The 22,611-nt window shown below is 45.3% G+C and overlaps 1 protein-coding gene across 2 annotated transcripts; it reads left to right on the forward strand.

The window, feature by feature from the left end:
- Nucleotides 1–626: 626 nt before the first annotated feature.
- Nucleotides 627–19,841, forward strand: HMCES (5-hydroxymethylcytosine binding, ES cell specific). 2 transcript variants are annotated; one of them, XM_030307530.1, is made up of 7 exons: nt 627–715; nt 1,198–1,403; nt 8,146–8,289; nt 8,800–8,925; nt 15,483–15,664; nt 16,935–17,127; nt 19,260–19,841. In XM_030307530.1, exons 2-7 carry the CDS (start codon nt 1,221–1,223, stop codon nt 19,485–19,487), a joined length of 1,056 nt encoding a protein of 351 aa, XP_030163390.1. In that variant the 5' UTR covers nt 627–715; nt 1,198–1,220; the 3' UTR covers nt 19,488–19,841. The 2 variants fall into 2 exon arrangements, with proteins under 2 accessions (XP_030163390.1, XP_030163389.1); XM_030307529.1 differs by having other exon boundaries at nt 655–761.
- Nucleotides 19,842–22,611: the final 2,770 nt, after the last annotated feature.

Below are 22,611 nucleotides of genomic sequence, written 5' to 3' on the forward strand. Positions count from 1 at the left end.
CAAGGCAGCAGGCTCGGAGGCCTGCCCTTTTAAACTCAAGCCAGGCGGCTTTGCTAATTTCATGGCTGAAACAGGCCTGCAAAGCCTGTTTTCTAAAATCTAGGCCTGACTCTTAGGAATTCAGATTTGGGGTTGGGGAGGTAGCCAAAGGCCTGGAAAGTCACATTCTGGTGCCCACTGAAGTTTAAGAGTGACTTGTATGATTCACGTAAGTTTCCTGATGGTTTCTCAGCGTTTGTCCCAAACTCTGAGGCAGTCAGCCTCACTGCGAAGTAAATCAATGTTCCGTTATCATCCCTACAACGACCCAGTGCTCTAATTCCGGCTCCCACTATACAGACCAGGACACCTCACGCTCCCTGGGCCCCACCCCATTCCTACGGCAGGGAGTGGGCCTTCACGGAGGAGAGCTGAGCTTCAGAACCGGGGAGTCCCCAAGGCAGGGAGGGAGTGGGCCTTTACGGAGGAGAGCTGAGCTTCGAGAACCGGGGAGTCCCCAAAGCCAGTGGTAGTCCTTCCCCCCCCCCCCCCCCACTTTCAGATAGCTGGACGCCACGGGAACCTCCAGGCGCGTGGAGGCGGGGCTAGGCGCCGTCGCTGGGGGCGGGGCTGACCTGGCTGGGGGTGGGGCCTGGAAGCGGGAGCGCTGGCCAGCCGAGCCGGAGCGCCCGCGGGGGAAGAGCGTCGCGGGCGGCCTAGAGGAGGTGAACGTGAGGTGAGGCTAGGCGGGCGGAGGTGGACGTGAGGCGAAGTGAGACGAGGTGAGGCGAGGCGGCACTGCGGGGCCGAATGGAGGAGAGGCGGGGCGGCCGGCCGAGGCGGCCCGCGGCCCGGGCGCGGAGCCGCGAGGTGGAGCGGGCGGGGACGCGGGGGCCCCGGACCTCTCCTCCGGAGGGCCGGCCCCCTGGCGGCGCCGGCTGCCGTCCTGGAGCTTTAGCGGGCGGGAGGCCCCAGTCGGTGCCCTGAGGGGAGAGGAGGAGCGGGGCCGGGGAGGGTCACGCAGAGGAAGTGGCTCCAGCTGTGACCGTACCCGTCCCCCCCCTCCCCCCGCCTCGTGTGTTTCTTGGCCGCACCGCTGAGCTGCAAGAATAGCACTTCGGAGCGGGCCGCCTCCCCGCGCATGGGTGCCCGCGCAGTGTGGAGAGAGGGCCGTGAATACGCGAGTGCGACCCGCCCCCGGTGTGCTCTCGTCTTCAGGGTGTGCGGGGCCCCGCCGGAGGATGTGCGGCCGAACCTCCTGTCACCTGCCCATAGATGTGCTCGCGAGAGCGTGTGCCTATCGGGACCGGCAGGGCCGGGAGCGGCTCCCCGAGTGGAAGGACCCCGACAAGTACTGCCCCTCTTACAACACGAGCCCTCAGTCGAACAGCCCCGTGCTCTTGTCACGTCTGCACTTTGAGAAGGTAACCGCGGGTCTCTGCGCCACACCAGCTTCCGGCCCATCCGCTTCTGTAGGGTTTGGCGTCTGCTCAGCCCCTGACATTGAACTTGAAAACCAGCCGTTGCTCATATAGTCTGATCCCCAGTTGAGAACCACTCTGGACCTCACTGCAAGAAGTTTTATCGCTTTCTTCTTACCTTAGAAGAGGATTCCGTATTTATTCTTCAGGCTCAGTTGAAGGCTAGTCATAATACATGCCAAACTTATTTGAACACGCCCCCCCCCCATTTGAGTACTTTTTTTTTTTTTTTTTTTTGATGTTTTTATTTATTTTGAGAGAGAGAGACAGAATCCCAGGCAGGCTCCGAACGTCAGCGCAGAGCGCAATATGGGGCTGGAACTCACTAACCTTGAGATCGTGACCTGAGCCAGAGCCCCGCGCTTAATGACTGAGCCACCCAGGCGCCCCTCGAAGGTTTTTTAAGATCACATCTTTCAAACCTCACTGATCATCAAGGTCATTTGAGTACCTTTGGAAAAAAAAAAAAAAAGATTTCCATGCCCCTTTACCAGCCCAGTTGAACCAGAATCTCTAGGCCTAGGGCAGGATTAAGGCTAGCTAATGTGAAACACTTGTGGTGCTTCTTGAATGTTGAAGTTTCTATTTTTTTCTGCTTGTGTTTTCAGTCGGTTTATGTTTTGTCTTTTATTGAAACTAGGAACAGATGCATTTGGTTTGGTTATCTGAAGTTTAATTCCACCTCATTGTTTCTACAGTATTTACCCATGTAGTGTTGGAGCGACCAATAATTCATAATCATGTTTTGGTTCTTTGCTTTATCTCCTGAATGTGTTCACGTGTGTGCGTGCAACTGTGTGCCAGTGCTAGCATGTAGTAAATAAAATGCTTAATTCTATAAATGAATGGTTGGTTTCTCCATGTCTTAAGCATTTTAAATGCCCTTGAGAGGTTATGAAAAATTATGATTGTTTTCCATCATGGGTATTTATTCTATTGGATCCATAATGCTTAAATCACTTTATAAAGTCAATTATACCCTTGCTACTTACTCTTCAGAACTCTTGTGATAATATTGTAGTCAAGATTCATTTCTATATTACTTGAAATAAATGGGCCCCCAGGTGGCTCAGTCGGTTAAGGCATCCGACTTTGGCTCAGGTCATGATCTCACGGTTCTTGAGTTTGAGCCCTGCATCGGGCTCTGTGCTGACAGCTTAGAGCCTGGAATCTGCTTCAGATTCTGTGTCTCCTTCTCTTTCTGCTCCACGCCTGCTCGCACTCTGTTGCACTCTTTCTCTCTCTCTCTCTGTCTCTCAAAAATATAATATTTAGAAGAAATAAGCATACTAAATAACATTGATCTTTTTTGTTGAATGAAATAGTAAATGGCTTATTCTTGAGCCATTTTTACTGGGTGCATACCTCCCTGTTGAAACAAAAAAAAAAATTTTTTATGAGAGGGAAATCAAAATAAATATCATGGGGGATCTTAACTTGGAAAGGAAAGAATTAAACATGTCTCAGAGGAAGACCTAATTTCAAGTGAAAAGAGAGACAGATTAAATGTGTGGTCCTTATTCTTTTTTAGCCTTGGTTCTCTTTATATCACCTCTTTAAAATTATAGAATGAATGTCAGCTGGAAGAAAATATTTGTTTTAGCAGATGTAAAGAAGTGTAGACATATTGTGACTTGTCCTAGGTTACCCAGCAAATGAGGGACAGAGCTGGGACTGAGGTCCAGACCACTTTCCCCACTCAGTGGATGCTTCCCTGAACTAGGAATGGGGAAGGTGGAGCCTCTAGCAAAAGTAGCCCTCTCTTTCCGTCAGTGGTATGAATTTGCTGATGTAGTGTTTTGATTCCACATCTCTAATAAATTTTGTTAAGATTTCTGGGGTTTCCTAATTTTGATAAAATTTGAGGTTCCATTTGTCTCAAACCTGTAAATTGTAAAACAAAATTAGAATCATGTCAGCTGTTCATTAAACCTTATCATCAACGGCCAACACGTGTACAGATTGCAATATTTGCATTTGAAACCACTGATTTGCAGATTACTTCCTCTTTCATTTATCTACCCCAGCTCTACCAGCTGTTCTGGTCACAAGTCCAAAAGGGTAGAGGAAAAAGATGACTAATATTGAGCAATATTTTCAGTATTTTGGCTTCTCAGCCACCTTTTATTTCTTGTTCCCAGTAGGGGGCAGCCTCATGTTTAGGTTTAGTTTTCTTTTTTTTTTAATTTTTTTTTTTCAACGTTTTTATTTATTTTTGGGACAGAGAGAGACAGAGCATGAACGGGGGAGGGGCAGAGAGAGAGGGAGACACAGAATCGGAAACAGGCTCCAGGCTCTGAGCCATCAGCCCAGAGCCTGATGCGGGGCTCGAACTCACGGACCTCGAGATCGTGACCTGGCTGAAGTCGGACGCTTAACCGACTGCGCCACCCAGGCGCCCCATTTTTTTTTTTTAATTTTTTTTTTTTTTTTTTTTTTAGGTTTAGTTTTCAATCGTCCAGTGAACACACTAGCATTAAAGGTGATCAGTGGGATTTGTAAAAGTAGGATTTCTCAACCTAAGCAGTATCAACATTTTGGGTGGGAAAAGTCTTTGCTGTGAAAAGCTGTCCTGTGCATTGCAGCATGTTTATCAGCATTGCTGGCCTCTACCTACCAGATGCCGGTAGCATTACTGGCCTCTAACCACCAGATTCTTTGTGGTGGGAAGCTGTCCTGTGCACTGCAGAATGTTTAGCAGCTTTGCTGGCCTCTACCCGCCAGATTTCTACCCCCTAGATCTTGGTGGTGGGGAAGGATTGTCACACTTGCCACATGTTGCGAATCTCAAATTTAGAGTATTGTTGTCTTGCAGATTCCTGATGAGAATCCATTTAGTTGACCATTGTATAATGTTCTCTCATTTATGCTTTGGGTAGGGGGCTTGGAAGGCACGTTTGATTCAGGAAAAGAGGACTTACAAAAGCTCAGTTTTCATACTTTCTTTCTCTTCCTATCTCAGATGAGATTAACACTTGGATTTTCATTGTCTACCCTACTGTAAACAGAAGGAATGAAGGGCCCCCAGAAAAAGAAAGATGAGACATAGCTTTGGTGACACAAGAGAAGTCATTTTAGGCCCCTACCTATTTTCTGTGATCTACGCCCTACTGGCTCCACTTGCCTAAGCACACTTCTTGCAGAATTTCAAAAGGAGGTGTCAGAATTACAAAGAAATAAAAAAACCTCCTGTAGTTAAGGATTTTAAGGGAAAAAAGGGAATGCAAAAACTAACACTCTCTACCAGTCCAGGAAGTAGCCTAACCATACCAGTGGTAAAACTCCAGTGCTGTTTCAAAAGTAAACAAGGTCCAGCATTCCTTACCTGAAATAATGAGCCCAAGCCCCATGCAGTTCACACACTGCTGTCCCTGAGCCTGCCCTTAACCCCTTTCCCCTTGTTACCCAGTTACCTCTGCTTCCTTTTAAGGAGCACAGGCTTCTTTAATGTAATATAGGTTGCATGTATAGGCACGTTCTCTAAGTACACCTGTGCAGCCTTATGTCCACTTTCACATGCAGTGACAAAGCTCCCCTTTCTGAATGTTCATCCTAACCCTAAAATAAACCCAGTCACCACCACCCCCATCTCCACTTCCCCCATCTTACTCCCTCCTCCGTCTTATTTGCTGCAAATAGTTTCCTTTGTGTGACTCCACCTGGTATAGTTTCTATGTGGAACTCACCAAGGAGCGAAGTCAACTGTTAGTTCAGTTATACTACCATTTCTTCTAGGGTAGTCTTTTCCTTAGTTACGTTGCACGCTCATCGGTTGCTTTTGTTTTTCCTGCCTCTTGGCATACAATATACCCAGACTGCCTCTGTCTTTAAGCGGGAAAATATACACACGTGTGCATATGTATACACACACGCACAGTTGAAACTCATTATTTGTAGATTTCATGTTTGCAAATGTGTCTGCTTGCTAAAATTGTGTATATTCCCCAAAATAATACTCATGTCGCTTTTGAAGTCTTTCACAGACATATAGACAGGAAGAAATTTTGAATTACCCAAAGTACACATTCCCAGCTGAGGTTGAGTAAGGCAAAACTCTACCTTCTTGTTTCAGCTCTTACATTGTAAACAAGTACTCTTCTTGGAGTTGATTTAGTGCTATTTCTTGCATTTCTCTGCATTTTGTTGGTGATTTCACTGTTTGAAATTGCCCCCAAGCTGGGAACCTGGGTGGCTCAGAGTGTCTGCCTTTGGCTCAGGTTATGATCTCATGATCTCATGGTTTCTGAGTTTGAGTCCCCCATGGGGCTCTGAGCTGACAGTGCAGAGCCTGCTTGGGATTCTCTCTTTCTCTCCCTCTCTCTCCACCCACTTGGACTTTTTCTCTCTCTCTCAAAATAAATAAATTAAAAAAAAAATTGCTCCCAAGCATAGTGCTAGAGTGCTGGCTAGTATTTTATTTACTTACTTACTTATTTAAATGTTTATTTATTTTTGAGAAAGAGAGAGAGAGCATGAGCAGGAGGAGCAGAGAGAGAGGGAGACACAAGATCTGAAGCAGGCTCCAGGCTCTGAGTTGTCAGAGATATCTGGCTTATTTTACTCAGTGTAACGTTTTCAAGGTTGATCCATTTGATAGAATGTGTCACTACTTCATTGCTTGTTTATGGCTGAGTAATAGAATTCACTCTCTGCTCATGGTCTCTTCCAACCTGTATTGTACCACACCACATAGAATAGTGTGTGTGTGTGTGTGTGTGTGTGTGTGTGCGCGCGCGTGCATTTTAATCTGTAGATTTCATCAAAGTCTCAAGGGGCCAATTACCCCAATAAAGTGTAACGACTATGTGTCAGAGGCCCCTAAGAGTACCCGCACATTTGGAGATTCGGTTAGAAGGACTTAGCGTATAAGGCTCAGGTTTATTACAGTGAAAAGATATGCAATAGCATTAGCAAGGGAAAGAGACATAAGTAGGAGTCTGGAAAAAAATCCATGCATAGGCTTCCTTAGGTTCTCTCCTTCCTGTGAGGAGATATACCAGGAAATATCCTTCTCCAGCAATGAAAAATACAGTAATGTGTGGTGTTTCTGCCTGGGGCAATCCATTAGAAACTAAAAGCCCAGGGTTTTTATTAGGTACTCTGCCTAGCAAGTACCTAAATTCCAGAGTCTCAAAAGGAAAGCAGATGTTCAGCATAAACCTCATTTTTGTACAGACTAGGTACAGTGAACCATCCTGTATCTGTTAGGAAAAGGGGAACACTCAAAATCCAAGGTCCCAGATGCTAAGGGCCAACCTTGTAAGCAGGCCTTCCTGAAAATAGCATCCTTGGACTTGCTATAACTTTTCTGCACAAAACCACTTCCTACACGTTCTTGACATTGCCTCTTTGTTCATTTAATTTTTTTTTAAGTTTAGTTACTTTTTTTAGTAATCTCTACAACCAGTGTAGGGCTGGAATTCATGACCCCAAGATCAAGAGTTGCACACTCCTCCAACTGAGCCAGCCAGGCACCCATGTTCGTTTAATTTCATATCTGGTCTTCCCTCCCATTCTCTTCTTTGTCTGCATTTTGTACCTCTTGTGAGATCCAATTTAAGAACTACCCCACCCCTGTCCTTTCTGCCTCCTCTAAGGAGCTGATACTTTTCCATTCCATCTCTCACGGATCACTCTCTGCTGAACTCCTTTGTGACTCCTTGTATGTACCACTTCTTTTTTTTGTTTTAATTTTTAAAAAATGTTTATTTATTTTTGAGAGACACAGAGACAGAATGAGAGTGGGTTAGGGGCAGAGAGAGAGGGAGACAGAATCGGAAGCAGGCTCCAGGCTCTGAGCTGTCAGCACAGAGCCTGACACGGGGCTCGAACCCACGAGCTGTGAGATCATGACCTGAGCCGAAGTCGGACGCTCAACCGACTGAGCCACCCAGGCGCCCCTTGTATGTACCACTTCTGTGGCCCTTAGCCTATTGTATCTTACATTATTAATGTTTTGTTGTATATTATATTATTAATGTTTTTATGTCTTTGTGGTCTCATATGTCATCGTGCAAGTCCTTTGAAGTTAAGCACTCTTCTATGTGCCCCCACAGCACCCTGAGCATCCCTCATCCTAGCATGTCCCTCATTGTATTATCGTTGTCTGTAACATGTGCTGACTTATTTATTTATTTTTATTTTAGAGAGAGAGTCTGAGTGGTGTAGAGAAGGAGAGAGAGAGAGAGAGAGGAGCTTTAAGTGGCTCCATGCTCAGTGCCGAACCCAATGTGGGGCTCGATCCCACAATCCTGGGATCATGATCTGAGCCAAAATCAAGAGTTGGACACTCAACCAACCAAGCCACCCCAGCTCCTCTGTAGTATGTGCTTTTTAAGAGCTGGAACCACATGAACTGCTAGGCCTAGCACTCTCTCTCTCTCATAGCAGGCACTAATTCAAAGTTTACAGGGACTAAACTTCTTTGTATCCCCCACCCTACCCAAGCAGTATGTCTTACATTCTAATAAATACTAAAGAACGTCAATTGCTGAAGAGTTCAAGTTACTCACATCATGATAGATAAATCATTAAAATTGTTTTTCAAATAGATCTTTCCCTTTTAGTGTTCTTCTCTGTACTTTTTGTATTTTGATATTAATAGTAACATAATGCATGTGCCAAATTTGGTTTTGTAAATTTCATTATGCTCTACTCACTGGATCTTAACCTTTTCCCATGGCAGGGTGCAGACCCATCTGAGCGTATCATTGCTCCCATGCGATGGGGCTTGGTCCCATCTTGGTTCAAAGAGGATGATCCTTCCAAACTTCAGTTCAACACTACCAACTGTCGTAGTGATACCATAATGGAGAAACGGTCCTTCAAGGTAGGTAGCTGGTCTAGAGAAAAGGCACATATTCTGTTCTGTTTTCCGACAGAGTTGTTAGTATCTTATACACCTGAGTAATAAAATAAGGATCTCCTGGAAATTGTGTTCCCAGTCGCGAATAATGTTGAGGGTGGTTATGCATATTACTGCATGATAAATCATGCCAACACATAGTGGTTTAAAACAAAACTATTACTTCTCATATTTTGTAGGTTGACTAGGTTGAGAGAGAGAGAGAGAGAGAGAGAGAGAGAGAGAGAGAGAGAGAGAATGCAACTAGACAGTTTTCACTTGGAGGTTTTCATGCACTTAAAATCAAATGACAGCTGGGGCTGGAGTACATTATTTAATCTTTTCAACATCTGCATAAAGAAGTTATGCATAAGGAAAGTGAGGCACACAGACATTAAATAATTAAGGTCACACATTGGTGGATGTGAGATTTTTCGCTCAAGTACATGAAACATTCTGTCACCAAGACTGTATCTTGCTCACGTTTTTCCTCAGGTCCCTCTTGGAAAGGGAAGACGCTGTGTCGTCTTAGCAGATGGATTCTACGAGTGGCAGAGACGTCAGGGAACAAGCCACAAGCAGCCGTACTTCATCTATTTTCCCCAAGCCAAAACAGAAGAGGTATTGTCAACAGCATTCACAGTTTGGAAAGGGACAGAGAAACCGATGCAAAAAAGGACATTTTGTATCTTTCCTCATAGAGTTGTGGGTTATTTTTTTTGACATAACTGCTTTATTGAGCTATAATTCACCATAAAATTCACCTTTTTAAAGGATGCAAGTCAGCGGTTTTTGTAGTATAGTCAAAGTTGTGCAACCATCACTGCTGTCTAATATTACATTTTCATTGCCCCCAAAAGAAATCCCATATCTGTTATCTGTCACTGTCCATTCCCTATTCTTCCCAGTCCTGGCAACCACAAATCTTTCAGTCGCTATAGATTTGCCTAATTGGACATTTAATATATTTGGAGTCTTATAATATATGGTCTTTTGCATCTGGCTTGTTTTACTCAGTATAAGGTTTTCAAGGTTGATCCATGTGATAAAATGTGTCACTATTTAATTGCTTGTTTATGGCTGAGTAATAGTCCATTGTATGGAAAGGCCACATTTTGTTTATTCATTCACCAGTTGATGGACACTTGGGTTGTTTCTGCTTTTGATGGTTATAAATAAGGCTGCTATGGACATTCGTGTACAAGTTGTTACATGGGTATGTTTTAATTTCTCAAGTTTATACCTAGGGGTGAATTGGCCAGGTCACATGGTAACTCTATACTTCACATTTTCCTCGTAGAACTTTCATTTTTTTTTTTTTAATTTTTTTTTTTAATGTTTATTCATTTTTTGAGAGGCAGAGAGAGACGGAGCATGAGCAGGGGAAGGGTGGAGAGAGAAGGAGACACAGAATCTGAAGCAGGCTCCAGGCTCCGAACCGACAGCACAGAGCCCAATGTGGGGCTCGAACTCACAAACTGTGAGATCATGACCTGACCAAAGTCGGACGTTTAACCAACTGAGCCACCCAGGTGCCCCTAGAACTTTCATTTTAAGACAAATGGTAAATTTAGCCTGTTCACATAACATTATGAGGAGATTGAAAACAAATCAGATGTGCCAACATCATGTTTTCATTTTAATCAGATTTACTGCTCTAATACTGCTAAAGCCTTTGCGTTCTCACTGCAGTTTGCTTTGTTAAAATTGTAAATTATGGGGGGCGCCTGGCTGGCTCAGTCAGTGGAGCATGTGACTCAATCTCAGGGTTGCGAGTTCAAGCCCCACATTGGGTATAGAGATTCCTTAAAAATAAAACCTTTAAAAATAAATAAATTAATTAAATTAAATTGAATTACTAGTAAGTCAGAATTCTGGGGCTCTCTAGAGGAATCCACTCCAAAAGATTCCTAGTGCTTAGCTTTTCCATCTTTAGGAATTTCCTATCTTAAAATTGCAATTTCCTCAGACACTCTTCTTGAGAGACTACGAGGCATTTGTGTGGATTAGGATGGGACTTCCTTCAGTCCTATACAGTTTTTCTTACCTATAAAAATGTATCTGTTCACTGGACTTTCATTAACCACATACGATTGTATATGGTCCTGCTGCTAGTCTCCTGGAAGTTCAGTGAGACAGGATTTCTGTCCTTGATACTCGATTACCAAGACACACACAGGTCAACAGTTGCAGGTCAGCGGTGAATGCTCACTAAAGGCATGCGTGTGAGGTTATGGTGGCACAGAAGACAGCACGTAACTGAGACTGGGGTGTCTCAGAAGGCTTCCCAGAGGAGGGAACTTTGTAACGTTTAGAAGATTTGCACTTGATGTAGTTAGCAATCTGGTGGGGTTAAAAATTCAGCATTCTGCTAGTTTGCTAGTTGTTTTCATTAGCTTGTTTTTCCTTTTCTCATGTTTTTCCCGGCTGCTTTTGGATTCAGTACTTTTTATGATTCCACTTTGTCTCCACTGTTGGCTGCTTACTTTTACTTCTTTTAAAAATGTTAAGCCGGTTAGGTATCTGACTTCGGCTCAGGTCGTGACCTCACAGTTTGTGGGTTTGAGCCCTGAAGCCTGCTTTGGATTCTGTCTCCCTCTCTCTCTCTGCCCTTCCCCTGCTTGTGCACACGCTCGCTCTCTCTCTCAAATTTAAATAAACATTTAAAATTTTTTAAAAAATTGTTTTTGGAGGGCATCCGGGTGGCTCAGTTGGTCAAGCATACAACTCTTAAAATTCAGCTCAGGTCACGATCCCAGGGTCATGGAATCAAGCCCTGTGACAAGCTCTGTGCTAACAATGCAGACCCTACTTGATACTCTCTCTTTCTCCCTCTACCCCGTCCCCTGCTCTCTCTCAAAAAAATTTTAAATAAATAAGTAAAGTTTTTGTGGGTCACCTGGGTGGGTGTCCAGTCGGTTAAACATCCAACTTCAGCTCAGGTCGTGACCTCATGGTTCGTGGGTTCGAGCCCCACATTGGGTTCCTCACTGACAATGCAGAGTCTGCCTGGGATTCTCTCTCTCTCCCCCTGCCTCTGCTCCTCCCCCACTTAAGCTCTCTCTCACTCTCAAAATAAATAAACATTAAAAAAACAGATTCTTGGGGCGCCTGGGTGGCGCAGTCGGTTAAGCGTCCGACTTCAGCCAGGTCACGATCTCGCGGTCCGTGAGTTCGAGCCCCGCGTCAGGCTCTGGGCTGATGGTTCAGAGCCTGGAGCCTGTTTCCGATTCTGTGTCTCCCTCTCTCTCTGCCCCTCCCCCGTTCATGCTGTGTCTCTCTCTGTCCCAAAAATAAATAAACGTTGGGGGCGCCTGGGTGGCTCAGTCGGTTGAGCGGCCGACTTCGGCTCAGGTCACGATCTCGCAGTCCGTGAGTTTGAGCCCCGCGTCGGGCTCTGTGCTGACAGCTCAGAGCCTGGAGCCTGTTTCGGATTCTGTGTCTTCCTCTCTCTGACCCTCCCCTGTTCATGCTTTGTCTCTCTCTGCCTCAAAAATAAATAAACATTAAAAAAAAAATTAAAAAAATAAATAAATAAATAAATAACTGTTGAAAAAAAATTAAAAAAAAAAAAAAAAAACCAGATTCTTTCTTCCCCTCTCTCCCTGCCCCTCCCCTGCTTGCTTACACACATGCGCTCTCAAAAATAAAATAATAAAATTTAAAAATAAATAAGATAAAATATAAAAAGAAGCTTCGTTTAGTTAAAAAAACAAAAATAGAATAAAAATGCTTTTGGTAGCTATTCTGTAATACACATTTTTTTTACATTTTTTTTTGAGAGAAAGAGAGAGAGACAGAGCACAAGTGGGGGATGGGCAGAGAGACACACACACAGAATCTGAAGCAGGCTCCAGGCTCTAAGCTATGAGCACAGAGCCCGACCTGGAACTTGAACCCACCAACCGTAAGATCATGACCTGAGCCAAAATCAAGAGTCAAATGCTTAACCGACTGAGCCACCCAGGTACCCCCACTAATTTCCATTTTTGAACGGTGTTTTCACTGTGTATAGAATTCTGGGTTGGCAGTCTTTTGGTTTTTTTCCAGCACTTAAAAAAAGTACTCCATAGGCTCTGGCTCTTCTAGGGTTTTTTTGAGAAGTCTACTCTAATTTTTGTCTTTTTTCTTCCATTTGTAATGTGTTTCTATCACTCCTCTTTCCCTAATGCCTTCAACATTTCCCATTGGTTTTTAGCAGTTTTAATATGAAGTGTGTAGTTTTGTGCGTTTGTATGTTTGGCATGTTCACTGAGCTTCCTCATATCTGTGGTTTGATGTCTCTCATAATTTTTGGTAAATTTTCAGCCATTGTATATTCAGATATTTCTTCTTACTCATTTCTCTTCACATTCTGTGATTCTAATTGCACGTTAGACCATTTGATATTGTCCCATAGTTCTTCAGTGTTCTGTGTATTTTATTTTATCTCTGTGTTTTAGTTTGGGTAGTTTTTACTGTCAAGTTTTTAAGTTCACTGATATTTTCTTATTTTGCCAACATTCCTTAACTGTTTAATGTATGCTGTTCACCTTTTCTATAAGAGCCTTTAACATTTTTTTTAAGTAGACTTCACACCCAACACGGGATGTGAGCTCATGAGGCCAAGATCATGACCTGAGCTGAGATTAAGAGTCAGATGCCTAAGCCACCCAGGTGCCCCAAGAACCTTTAACGTATTAACTAAACATTTTTTAATGTTTATTTCTGAGAGAGAGACACAGACAGACAGACAGACAGACAAAGCATGAACAGGGAAGAGGCAGATTAGAGAGACACAAAATCTGAAGCAAGCAGGCTCCAGGCTCTGAGTGGTCAGTACAGAGCCTGACATGGGGCTTGAACTCAAAAACCATGAAATCATGACCTGAGCTGAAGTCAGATGCCTACTGACTGAGCCCACCCAAGGGCCCCTAATTAAACTTATTTTAAATTCCCTCTGATAGTTGAGCATTTGGGGAAAGTGGTGTCTTGAGTCTGGTTCTGTTGATCTCTATATCCCTTGACAGTTCATTTTGTTTTCTGGCTTTTTTTTTTTTTTTTTTTTTTTTTTTAATTTGAGAGAGAATTCAAGCAGGGGAGAGGGGCAGAGGGAGAGAGAGAAAATCTTAAGCAGGTTCTACACTTAGCATGGACCCCAGTGTAGGGCTCGATCTCACAACCCCAGGGATCATGATCTGATCCCAAATCAAGAGTCGGATGCTCAACTGACTGAGCCACCCAGGCACCCCATCTTGTAATTTAAAAAAAAATTTTTTTTTAATGTTTATTTATTTTTGAGAGGCAGAGAGACAGAGTGTGAGCAGGGGAAGGGCAGAGAGAGAGGGAGACAGATTCTGAAGCAGGCTCCAGGCTGTGCACTGTCAGCACAGAGCCCGACGTGGGGCTCGAACTCACAAAGGTGAGATCATGACCTGAGCCGAAGTCAGATGCTCAACTGACTGAGCCACCCAGGCACCCCTGATCTTGTAATTTTTGATTGCTTGCCAGACATACAGGCTGAGATAAATTTTTGCCTGGAAATGGATACACTTATCCTTCTAATAGGGTAATGTGTGAGGTTGAGTTGATCTTATCAGGAGCTGAACTGGTTTTGTTGATACGATTACCTTTGTTTATTACAGGTTTTAAATTTCTCTGTGCCGTTTTGTGTTCATAGTAAGGTGATTTTCCAGAGAGTTTTTCTCAGTAGCCCTGCTTCCTTCCACTGTAGTACTTCCCTTTGAGCCTGTGCTGTGGAGAGGCTCTGTCTGTGCTCTTGCTGCTTCCCCAGAATTAGGCTGCTGTTGCTGTCCATGTGGTGCTTGCTGATCTAAAGGGTGGGAGAGCATTCTTTATTGTCTTCATACAGCCTCAAATCTCAGAACTGTCAGGCTCAGGCTTTCTCAGGGATCCTGCTCTTTCCCCAGGAGAGTAGAGGGATTTTTCTTTCACCCATCCCCAGATTCAGTGGGTCTATACCTGTATCTTATGGTCAATAGGGTTTATAACCCATACTCTGGCCCCTTAAGGCTTTTGCTCCTTAGAGGAGAAATGATTGGGTGAGACTTCATGCCTTTCCTGATGCAGGAGAGCTCCCCTCCTCTAGGCGCGTACCAGCAAGGAAGGCTTTCTCTAGTCTCCTGCTCTGCCTCCATCTTTCTTGTGAGCAGCTAGGAAGGTTCATGGAGAAGAGTCTGCAAGCTGATGCAAAGTCCCCTGATGTCTGCAGCTCCCACGGGTTCTAGACTCACAGGCTAGCCCACACAGTGCTTTTAAACAATTTGGTGATAATTTTGTCTGAATGAAGGCCTTGTCTTCCTCCTATTGCCATCAGTAAGCCAGTACTTATGTCTTGTCTTCCCTTGGAGGCCCCTGTCTTTCCGTAAAGTTCAGGCCAGTTTGTTGCCCAGTGACCTCAGTTTTCTGATGAATTTTTTTGAAGTTATGATTTTTGTAGATTATCTAGCTTTTTTCTTTTTTTATATATATTTTTTTCTTCTAATGTTAATTTTTGAGAGAGAGAGAAAGCAAGCACACAAACGGGAGGGGCAGAGAGAGAGGGAAACACAGAATCCGAAGCAGGCTCCAGGCTCTGAGCTGTCAGCATAGGGCCTGATGTGGGGCTCGAACTCACAAGCCTTGAGATCAGGATGTCAGCCAAAGTTGGATGCTTAACTGACTGAGCCACCCAGGTACTCCTAGCTTTTTTTTTTTTTTTTTCATGTTTATTTATTTTTGAAAGAAAGAGAGACAGAGTGTGAGTGGGGGAGGGGCAGAGAGAGAGGAAAACAGAATCCAAAGCAGGCTCCAGGCTCTGATCTGTCAGCACAGAGCCCAAACATGAGGCTCAAACTCACAAAACCGTGAGATCACTGACTGAGCCACCCAGGTGCCTCTCCTAGCTTTTTTTCTTATTGTTAAGGTGGAGGGGAATGACAGGCTAGATCCTGGAAAACCTGAATGCCTACTGATGGTGTTGGTTTGTATTCTGAAAGCATTAAGGAGCCATAAATCCATAGCTTCAGTGGGTACTTACCACCAAACCTCTTTCTTTTGGCAACAGTGGATCAAGAACAGTTAATAACACATGGGCTGAAGTACCTCTAAACATTGTCATGTTAAGTCTATAGTAGTACCCAACTGTGTGTAGGAGGGGGCTGCTGAATATCTAATCTGTCCACATATTTTGCTTCCAGTCAGGTAGCACTGATGTTGTAGAGAGTCCTGAGCACTGGAAGAAAGTCTGGGACAACTGGAGGCTGCTGACAATGGCGGGGATCTTTGACTGCTGGGAGCCCCCAGAAGGAGGAGACCTCCTATATTCCTACACCATCATCACAGTAGATTCCTGCAAAAGCTTGAATGACATTCACCCTAGGCAAGTCACAGATCTTATCCCTGGGTCCAAAAGGATTCAGAGGAAGATTTGTTTCCTGCTTTTAGATAGGTAGCTTTTGGATTCAGTGTTTCTGTATGTACAAATTTTTTTTTTTTTTTAACATTTATTTATTTTTGAGACAGAGACAGAGCATGAACAGGGGAGGGTCAGAGAGAGGGAGACACAGAATCTGAAACAGGCTCCAGGCTCTGAGCAGTCAGCACAGAGCCTGACACGGGGCTCGAACCCACAGACAGTGAGATCGTGACCTGAGCCGAAGTCGGACGCCCAACCGACTGAGCCACCCAGGCGCCCCTGTATGCACAAATTTAGAGAGTAGCAGTTGTTTTGCAAAATACAGTTACAGTCAGTTTCGCTATAATATGACATGTGTTCCTAAAAGTCACACTATGCAAAACTGTACAGTGTAAACCCAAGAACTTATGAGAAAAGTGGGGTTTTAAGGGGCAACACCTAAAAATTGGTCAGGAACACATGAAGAAATAATAGGGATCTGTATATTAAAAACAGTACTATTGTTGTCTATGTAGATATTACATTAAATATGGCACTTTACCTTAGAAAAATTTGCTTCTGGAAATGAGTGTTGGAAAAGTAGCTTATGAGCTATTATGAAATGAAAGGAAGATTATTTAAAATTTATGATCTTTTGCGGTCTTAAATCCTGGGGCATGTCTTTCTGCCTTTGAAGTGTTGCTCCTTCAAGACATGCATTTATAATAGGTATGTATTTAATCAGAATTGAACAATTTGATCCAACGTATAGCCTCCTCCTGCAATTAACTTCTGTATCACTGCTGAGAAAATTATTCCTAACATCTTCTGGGTCCCAGGAGGCATCTTAGGCAGCCATTTTGCCTTCTGAGGCATAGGCGTAGTTCACAATTATGGGAATAACTCTTTCTTACTGTAAATTTAGAGATTAATATTGTAAGTTTTCCCTTTAATTCTTGGCTGAGGCATCATGGGAAGTTTACCAGTTGGTTAGCATGTACACTGGAGTGCTCTGGATCCAATCATAGCACCGTTCACTGTCTTTGCCATAAACCTGTGTAAGCTCATTCTCCTCGTGGTGAATTTCATGCCCTGTCAAGTTGTGGTCAAGGAGCACATGGCAACAATCAGCATGTGAGGTGCAGAGGAAGGACGAGCTTCTCCTTAGGATGATTTGCACTGACTCAAGTCTCCCTTCTGTCCCTACCCTCACTCTACTCTACCTGCCAACTAATGTCTCTACCTCACTGGCTAGGATGCCTGCCATATTAGATGGAGAGGAGGAAGTCTCCAAATGGCTTGACTTTGGTGAGGTCTCAACTGAGGAAGCTCTGAAGTTAATCCACCCCACAGAGAATATCACCTTCCATGCAGTCTCTTCCGTGGTGAACGACTCCGGGAACAACACTCCTGAATGTGTGACTCCTATCAGCCTACTGGTCAAAAAGGTAGGGGCCTGTGATTCTGACAGTCCTTTCTGAGCTTTCTGTCTTCTGTCAAGATATCTTTTTCTTTTAGGATACGGCCTTTCCCAATTAGCTTTATGTTTTTTTAACTTATTTATTTATTTATTTATTTATTTATTTATTTATTTATTTTTATTTTTATTTTTTTGAGAGAGAGAGAGAGAAAAGTGGGGCTCACTTGAAGCAGGGCTCGAACTCACAAACCTAAGCCGAAGTCAGATGCTTAACCGACTGTGCCACCCAGGCACACAACAATTAGCTCTAATTTAAAACACCCAATGCTCACATTTCCTTGGGTATGGCAAGGTTGAACAGAGCAGTGATTCTCCAAGCTGGCTGTGACTCAGACTCAGACTCCTCAGGAGAGCTCTTTCAAAATGTAAATGCTGGATCCTACCTAAACCTATTGAGTCAGTGTTCAAGGCTGGGCTTGGGCTTCTGTGTCTTTAAGAAGCTTCTTAAGTAAGTCTGATAAGCCAAGTTTGAAGATTCCTAATCTAGAGGGTGATTATAAGAAAGACAAAGGAATCCTTGTCCATAATTGTATCTTTGCCTCCCAGCTGTGTAGTTTTTTTTCTCTTTTCTGTATCTGCTTTCCCAACTACAAGTTGGAGGAGTTCCAATCCTTGTACTCCTTTAGGAGGATTTGAGAACATTCCTGCCCTGAACTTTAACTTTTTAGAATTGGCAAGGATCCAGTTGTATTTTCAAGGGAAGGTGAGCAGACCAAAGGCCTCCAGTGGGAACAGAAGTTCCAGAGCAAAAAACTGGCTTTTGCCAATATTTGGGGATGAAGATTTAGGAGTAGCAACTGTTTCCAGGTGGCACAGAGGGACTTAAGTAGGACATGGCTGGGTGCCTGGGTGGCTCAGTCAGTTGGGCGTCCGACTTTGGCTTAGGTCATGATCTCGCAGTCCGTGAGTTTGAGCCCCGCATCGGGCTCTGTGCTGACAGCTCAGAGCCTGGAGCCCATTTCAGATTCTGTGTCTCCCTCTCTCTCTGACTCTCCCCCGTTCATGCTCTCTCTCTGTCTCAAAAATAAATTTAAAAAAAAGTAAAAAAAAAAAAAAAAAAAAAAGTAGGACATGGCTGAGTGTTCCAAGAATAGACATCTTAGAATGCCTGAGGGGCGCCTGGATGGCTCAGTCGGTTGAGTGTCCGACTTCAGCTCAGGTCACGATCTCACGGTTCGTGAGTTCGAGCCCCGCGTCAGACTCTGGGCTGATGACTCAGAGCCTGGAGCCTGCTTCCGATTCTGTGTCTCTCTTTCTCTCTGCCCCTCCCCTGCTCGTGCTCTGTCTCTCTCTGTCTCAAGAATAAATAAACTTAAAAAAAAAAAAAAAAGAATGCCTGAGAAGTGTTAAGGGCAATGATTACAAAACAGCCCCCCCCCCATTTTTATTCAGGTTTCTACGTTTTCCATACTCTGTGTCATCTTTTTCTTTTGTCGCAGTTCTTTGCAAACTCCTGCAACCCTGATCTTTTATTTCTTAGATGTCTCTAAAAATGTAATGATACGCATTCATTTTGTACTAGACTCTGCCCCATTTCTGTCATGGTCTTTACTCCTGAAGAACTCCCATTCTGGAGAGGTGGCATTATGCAAATTCAGAACCTTCAGTTCAGCGTTGGGGTGCAGGTGTGTGAGAGCAGGAGGGAGCAGGCTGGTCAAGGAGAGGCTACCCAGCGGGGAAACAAGTCAGCCTGTTCAGCCTTAGCTGAATCCTTAATCATGGTGACTCTTCAAAGCCATACCTCTCCAGTGTCATTTCCCCACGCTCAGCCTGCTCTCACTGAACTACATCCTCTTCCCTAAGAAAGCTTCTTTCTCTGCACCTGTTTGAAATGCTCATCAACTCTCTTTTCTGACCAGTCCCACGCACCTTATATGTGAAGCTTGCTCTGAGAGCTGGTCCCTGCCTGGTTGTACCCCTTGGAGCATACTCGGTTGCTCCTTCCTTCCCCTCACTCCTGACCAGTCATCCCCATCTGGCTCTTATTAACATTTTCTAAGCCTGGGTCAGTACCTAATGCCTCTACCCCTGTTTCTTCCCTTGGAGTTGGGTGTTTTCCTAAAAGCTAGAGCTGGGTGGTTTGAGCGTTCTTTGTCCTAGGAGCCCAAGGCAAGTCGTAGTAGCCAGAAGATGATGCAATGGCTGGCCACAAAGTCACCCAAAAAGGAAGACCCCAAAACACCCCAAAAGACAGAGTCAGATGTGCCCCAGTGGTCCAACCAGTTCCTGCAGAAGAGCCCACTCCCCACCAAGAGAGGTGCCACAGGACTCTTGGAGCGATGGCTGAAGCAGGAGGAGCCCGTGGCCAAGCGGCCGCACAACCAATAACAGGACTTTCAGAGACTACTGCCACGATTTGCTGCATTAAATATTGTTGCTGGTGACAGGTGCTTGCGTTGTATGTTTGTGGATTTGCTTTGGGATGCGGTAGCACAGTAGTAGTTGACAGTTGTGGGTTTATGAATGAGTAGCTATCCTGCCTGCACCATGAACCCACAGGGGGGCAAATGGGCAGCCTAGAAAGAGGAGGGGCCACCACCATCAGTGCATAAGGGGCTTTATGGCTGTGGCCCTCTGCTGGTTTGACTGGTGGACCCTGCTGGCAAGGCTGTTTTCTGCCAGCTTTTGGAATTCTCAAGACGTTGTCTTTTTTTCTGAATAAATTATATTTGATAAACTGTCTACATTCCAGAAAATGCTGCTGTTAGGGGAAGTTCTGGATCTTACTGTTTTCTCCTAGGATCAGTCCTAGGGAATGGACTTTGTCACAAATATGGAGCACTGGGGCTTTCTGTGGATAAAACTGCTTTCTTGGAAATAGTAAGAAGGTTCAGTGGGGGTTAGGGAATGTTCTTTATTGAGTCTCTTTATTCTTAATACTTGTAAGTTTTGTGAATCCTTTAGCTTAAAAATTTTTAATGGTTTTTTATTTATTTTTGAGACCGAGCATGAGCAGGGGAGGGGCAGAGAGAGAGGGAGACACAGAATCCTTAGCAGGCTCCAGGCTCTGAGCTGTCAGCAGAGCCTGATGCGGGGCTCAAACCCACCAGTTGTGAGATCATGACCTGGGCCAGAGTTGGGACGCTTAAACCAACTGAGCCACCCAGGCACCCCTGTGAATTCTTTAGCTTAAAACCAACCTGGGTGCTTGCCGAACACAGGGGACTAGGGGGAGAATGCTGTAGAGGCCAAAACTCTGTCCTGACCACAGGGAGCATAGGATCTTGTTGAGGAGAAGCCCCCCGTCACAGCCCACCAAGCCCTATCCAGATTCCTAGCCTCAGAGCAGAGCAGGGTACAAGGGTGACATGGACTTGGGGACCGGAGCAGGGCTGACCATCCGCCCCAGCCTGGTCAGAGCCCCTGTGATTTACTCTGCAGACTCCTCCTTGGCACTGAACCTTCTTTATAATTATTTAGAATGGTTATCTATTAACCTCTCCCCACCCAGATCATTAGTTCTGTGAAAGCAGGGGCCGCTTTTTCACCGTTATTTTCTCCCAGTGTTAATGATCGGTGTTTAAGTACTTGTTAGGTGAATGTGAGCACTTACTACATGCCCCACCCTGGGCAAGAAGCGGCAGGCATTAGACAGATAACCACACCTGGCAATTGTGGGTGTGGGTGTGCGCGCGCGCCTAGCGCCTATATCCAAGGGACTGGAAAAGCCAGAGGGCCGCGGTCAGTGGGGTCTCCAGCAAACCTCTGGGGAAGAAGAGGGTGCACGGACCATGGAGAACAAGCGCGGGGCGCTGGTGAGACAGGAGAGGCCCTCCCACAGGATGGGGCACAGAAGAATCTCCAGGAGCGCTAGGGCCACTCCGCTACTTCCTCTATGGGGCATCAGGGAGACCAGGAGCACAAAACGCTGCGCTGGGCTTTGCACGGAAGTGGGCCGACGAGAGGAGGAGAAAGGGCGGGGCGGACCCATCGCGCTCCGCGGGTGGCAGGCCGCCCAGTGCGATTGGACCACCGCGCAGACGCAGCCCGCGAGAGGCGGGGGCGCTGGCTCCAAGCCCTATGCAAATCAAGGATCGCAATTCTCACCAATCAGAGGGGAGCTCCGGCGCTGTTCCTGCTAATGAGAGCGCGCGGCACGCCTTCGAGTTGGGAGGGGGGGCGGGGAGCTGTGCGGGGGCGGGGCACGGGCTAGTGGGTCGTCTCGGAACCCAGACCACAGCGGAGGCCCGCCTTCCCCCGCTCTCCAAATTCCTCTTTGGAGAGGCCTCCCTTCCGGCTGAGGGGGCGGAGTTGGCCCTGGGTGGTTAGCGCTCCGGCTTCCTGTACCCTGCAGGCGGGGGCGTTTTCACTGTGACCTCGTTTTGTTTGGGCTGATTTGCGTGGGCTTTTGGTTGTTAGTATTACCAAGAAATTTAAAAATACATGTAACTAACCAGGGATTGACTGTTACCACTATTTTGTCATATTTGCTTCAAATTTAATAAGCAACAAAAATGAAATTCCCTTTGTTTTTTATTACCATCTCCACTGTTTGTCAGTGTTGGAGATCACTGTGGTGGGGACTTTTCTTTTTTTCTTTTTTCTTTTTTGATTTTTAGTTTTGAGGGAGAGAGAAGGAGCGGGGTAGGGCGAGAGAGAGACATGGAATCACAGAATCCAAAGCAGGCTCCAGGTTCTGAGCTGTCAGCACAGAGCCCAATGCAGGGTTTGAACCCACCAGAGATCATGACCAGAGCTGAAGTCAGATAACAGAATGTCCTCAGGGGCATGTATCCTTTTCACTCAGGTTTACTTGCAAATAAATGTGATGTTAAAAGCACGTTCATGTACCTGAGAACATATTTTGTGATTTTCAGGTTTACAAAAATGGTTATCTTCTTGGGCATTTCGTTCTGCAAATTTTTTTTTTCTTGGCTGGGTCAACAGCCTTCATAGGTATTGCCAAATTGCTCTCCACAGATTTTCACCTATTTCGGGGACATATGAATCCCACCTTTTGCCAGTAAATACTTACCTTGCTTACTTAGAGCAGTGGAACACCTCTTCTTGTCCTTTGCTTTTAAAGAATAAATCTGAGGGACAAAGAGGGCAGCCTTCACCTGCCAGTTGATGTGGCCAAGTCAGGCCAGGGCCCCAGCTGTTTCCTGGGGCAGGTGGGACAGCCCTAAAATCTGTCTGGCCCCTTGGCTGGGCCCCCCAGATGGCAGCTCCCCTTACCCCTGCTTTACCTGTGCAGTGACCAGGCCTGGGTCTGGGCCTTAGGGGATTCTTCCCTCCTCTTGTAGCCTTAGAAGAGGCAGAGGGTCCCTAGTACTCCAGGTCCTAATAGACAGGTATCTGCCCCCATCTGCAATCCATCTAGATCCATCTCCTAGTACAAAGCCTGTGTTCCTAAAGCCCAACGTGCTTCATGTAGAGGTAGAACAGACTGGGGCAAGGGAAGGGCTTGGTCAAGAACACATAGCTAGGCATAGGTTAAGTTGAGGACATA

Source organism: Lynx canadensis, chromosome A2 (assembly GCF_007474595.2).
Source record: "Lynx canadensis isolate LIC74 chromosome A2, mLynCan4.pri.v2, whole genome shotgun sequence".
NCBI lineage: Eukaryota > Metazoa > Chordata > Mammalia > Carnivora > Felidae > Lynx > Lynx canadensis.

What these genes read in the sequence shown, in the direction of transcription:
- HMCES (XM_030307530.1), top strand. Translation starts at nt 1,221, where the DNA reads ATGTGCGGCCGAACCTCCTGTCACCTGCCCATAGATGTGCTCGCGAGA. An exon ending in TGGAGAAACGGTCCTTCAAG is followed by an intron (nt 8,290 to 8,799) that starts GTAGGTAGCTGG and finishes GTTTTTCCTCAG; the next exon opens with GTCCCTCTTGGAAAGGGAAG. An exon ending in CCCAAGCCAAAACAGAAGAG is followed by an intron (nt 8,926 to 15,482) that starts GTATTGTCAACA and finishes TTTTGCTTCCAG; the next exon opens with TCAGGTAGCACTGATGTTGT.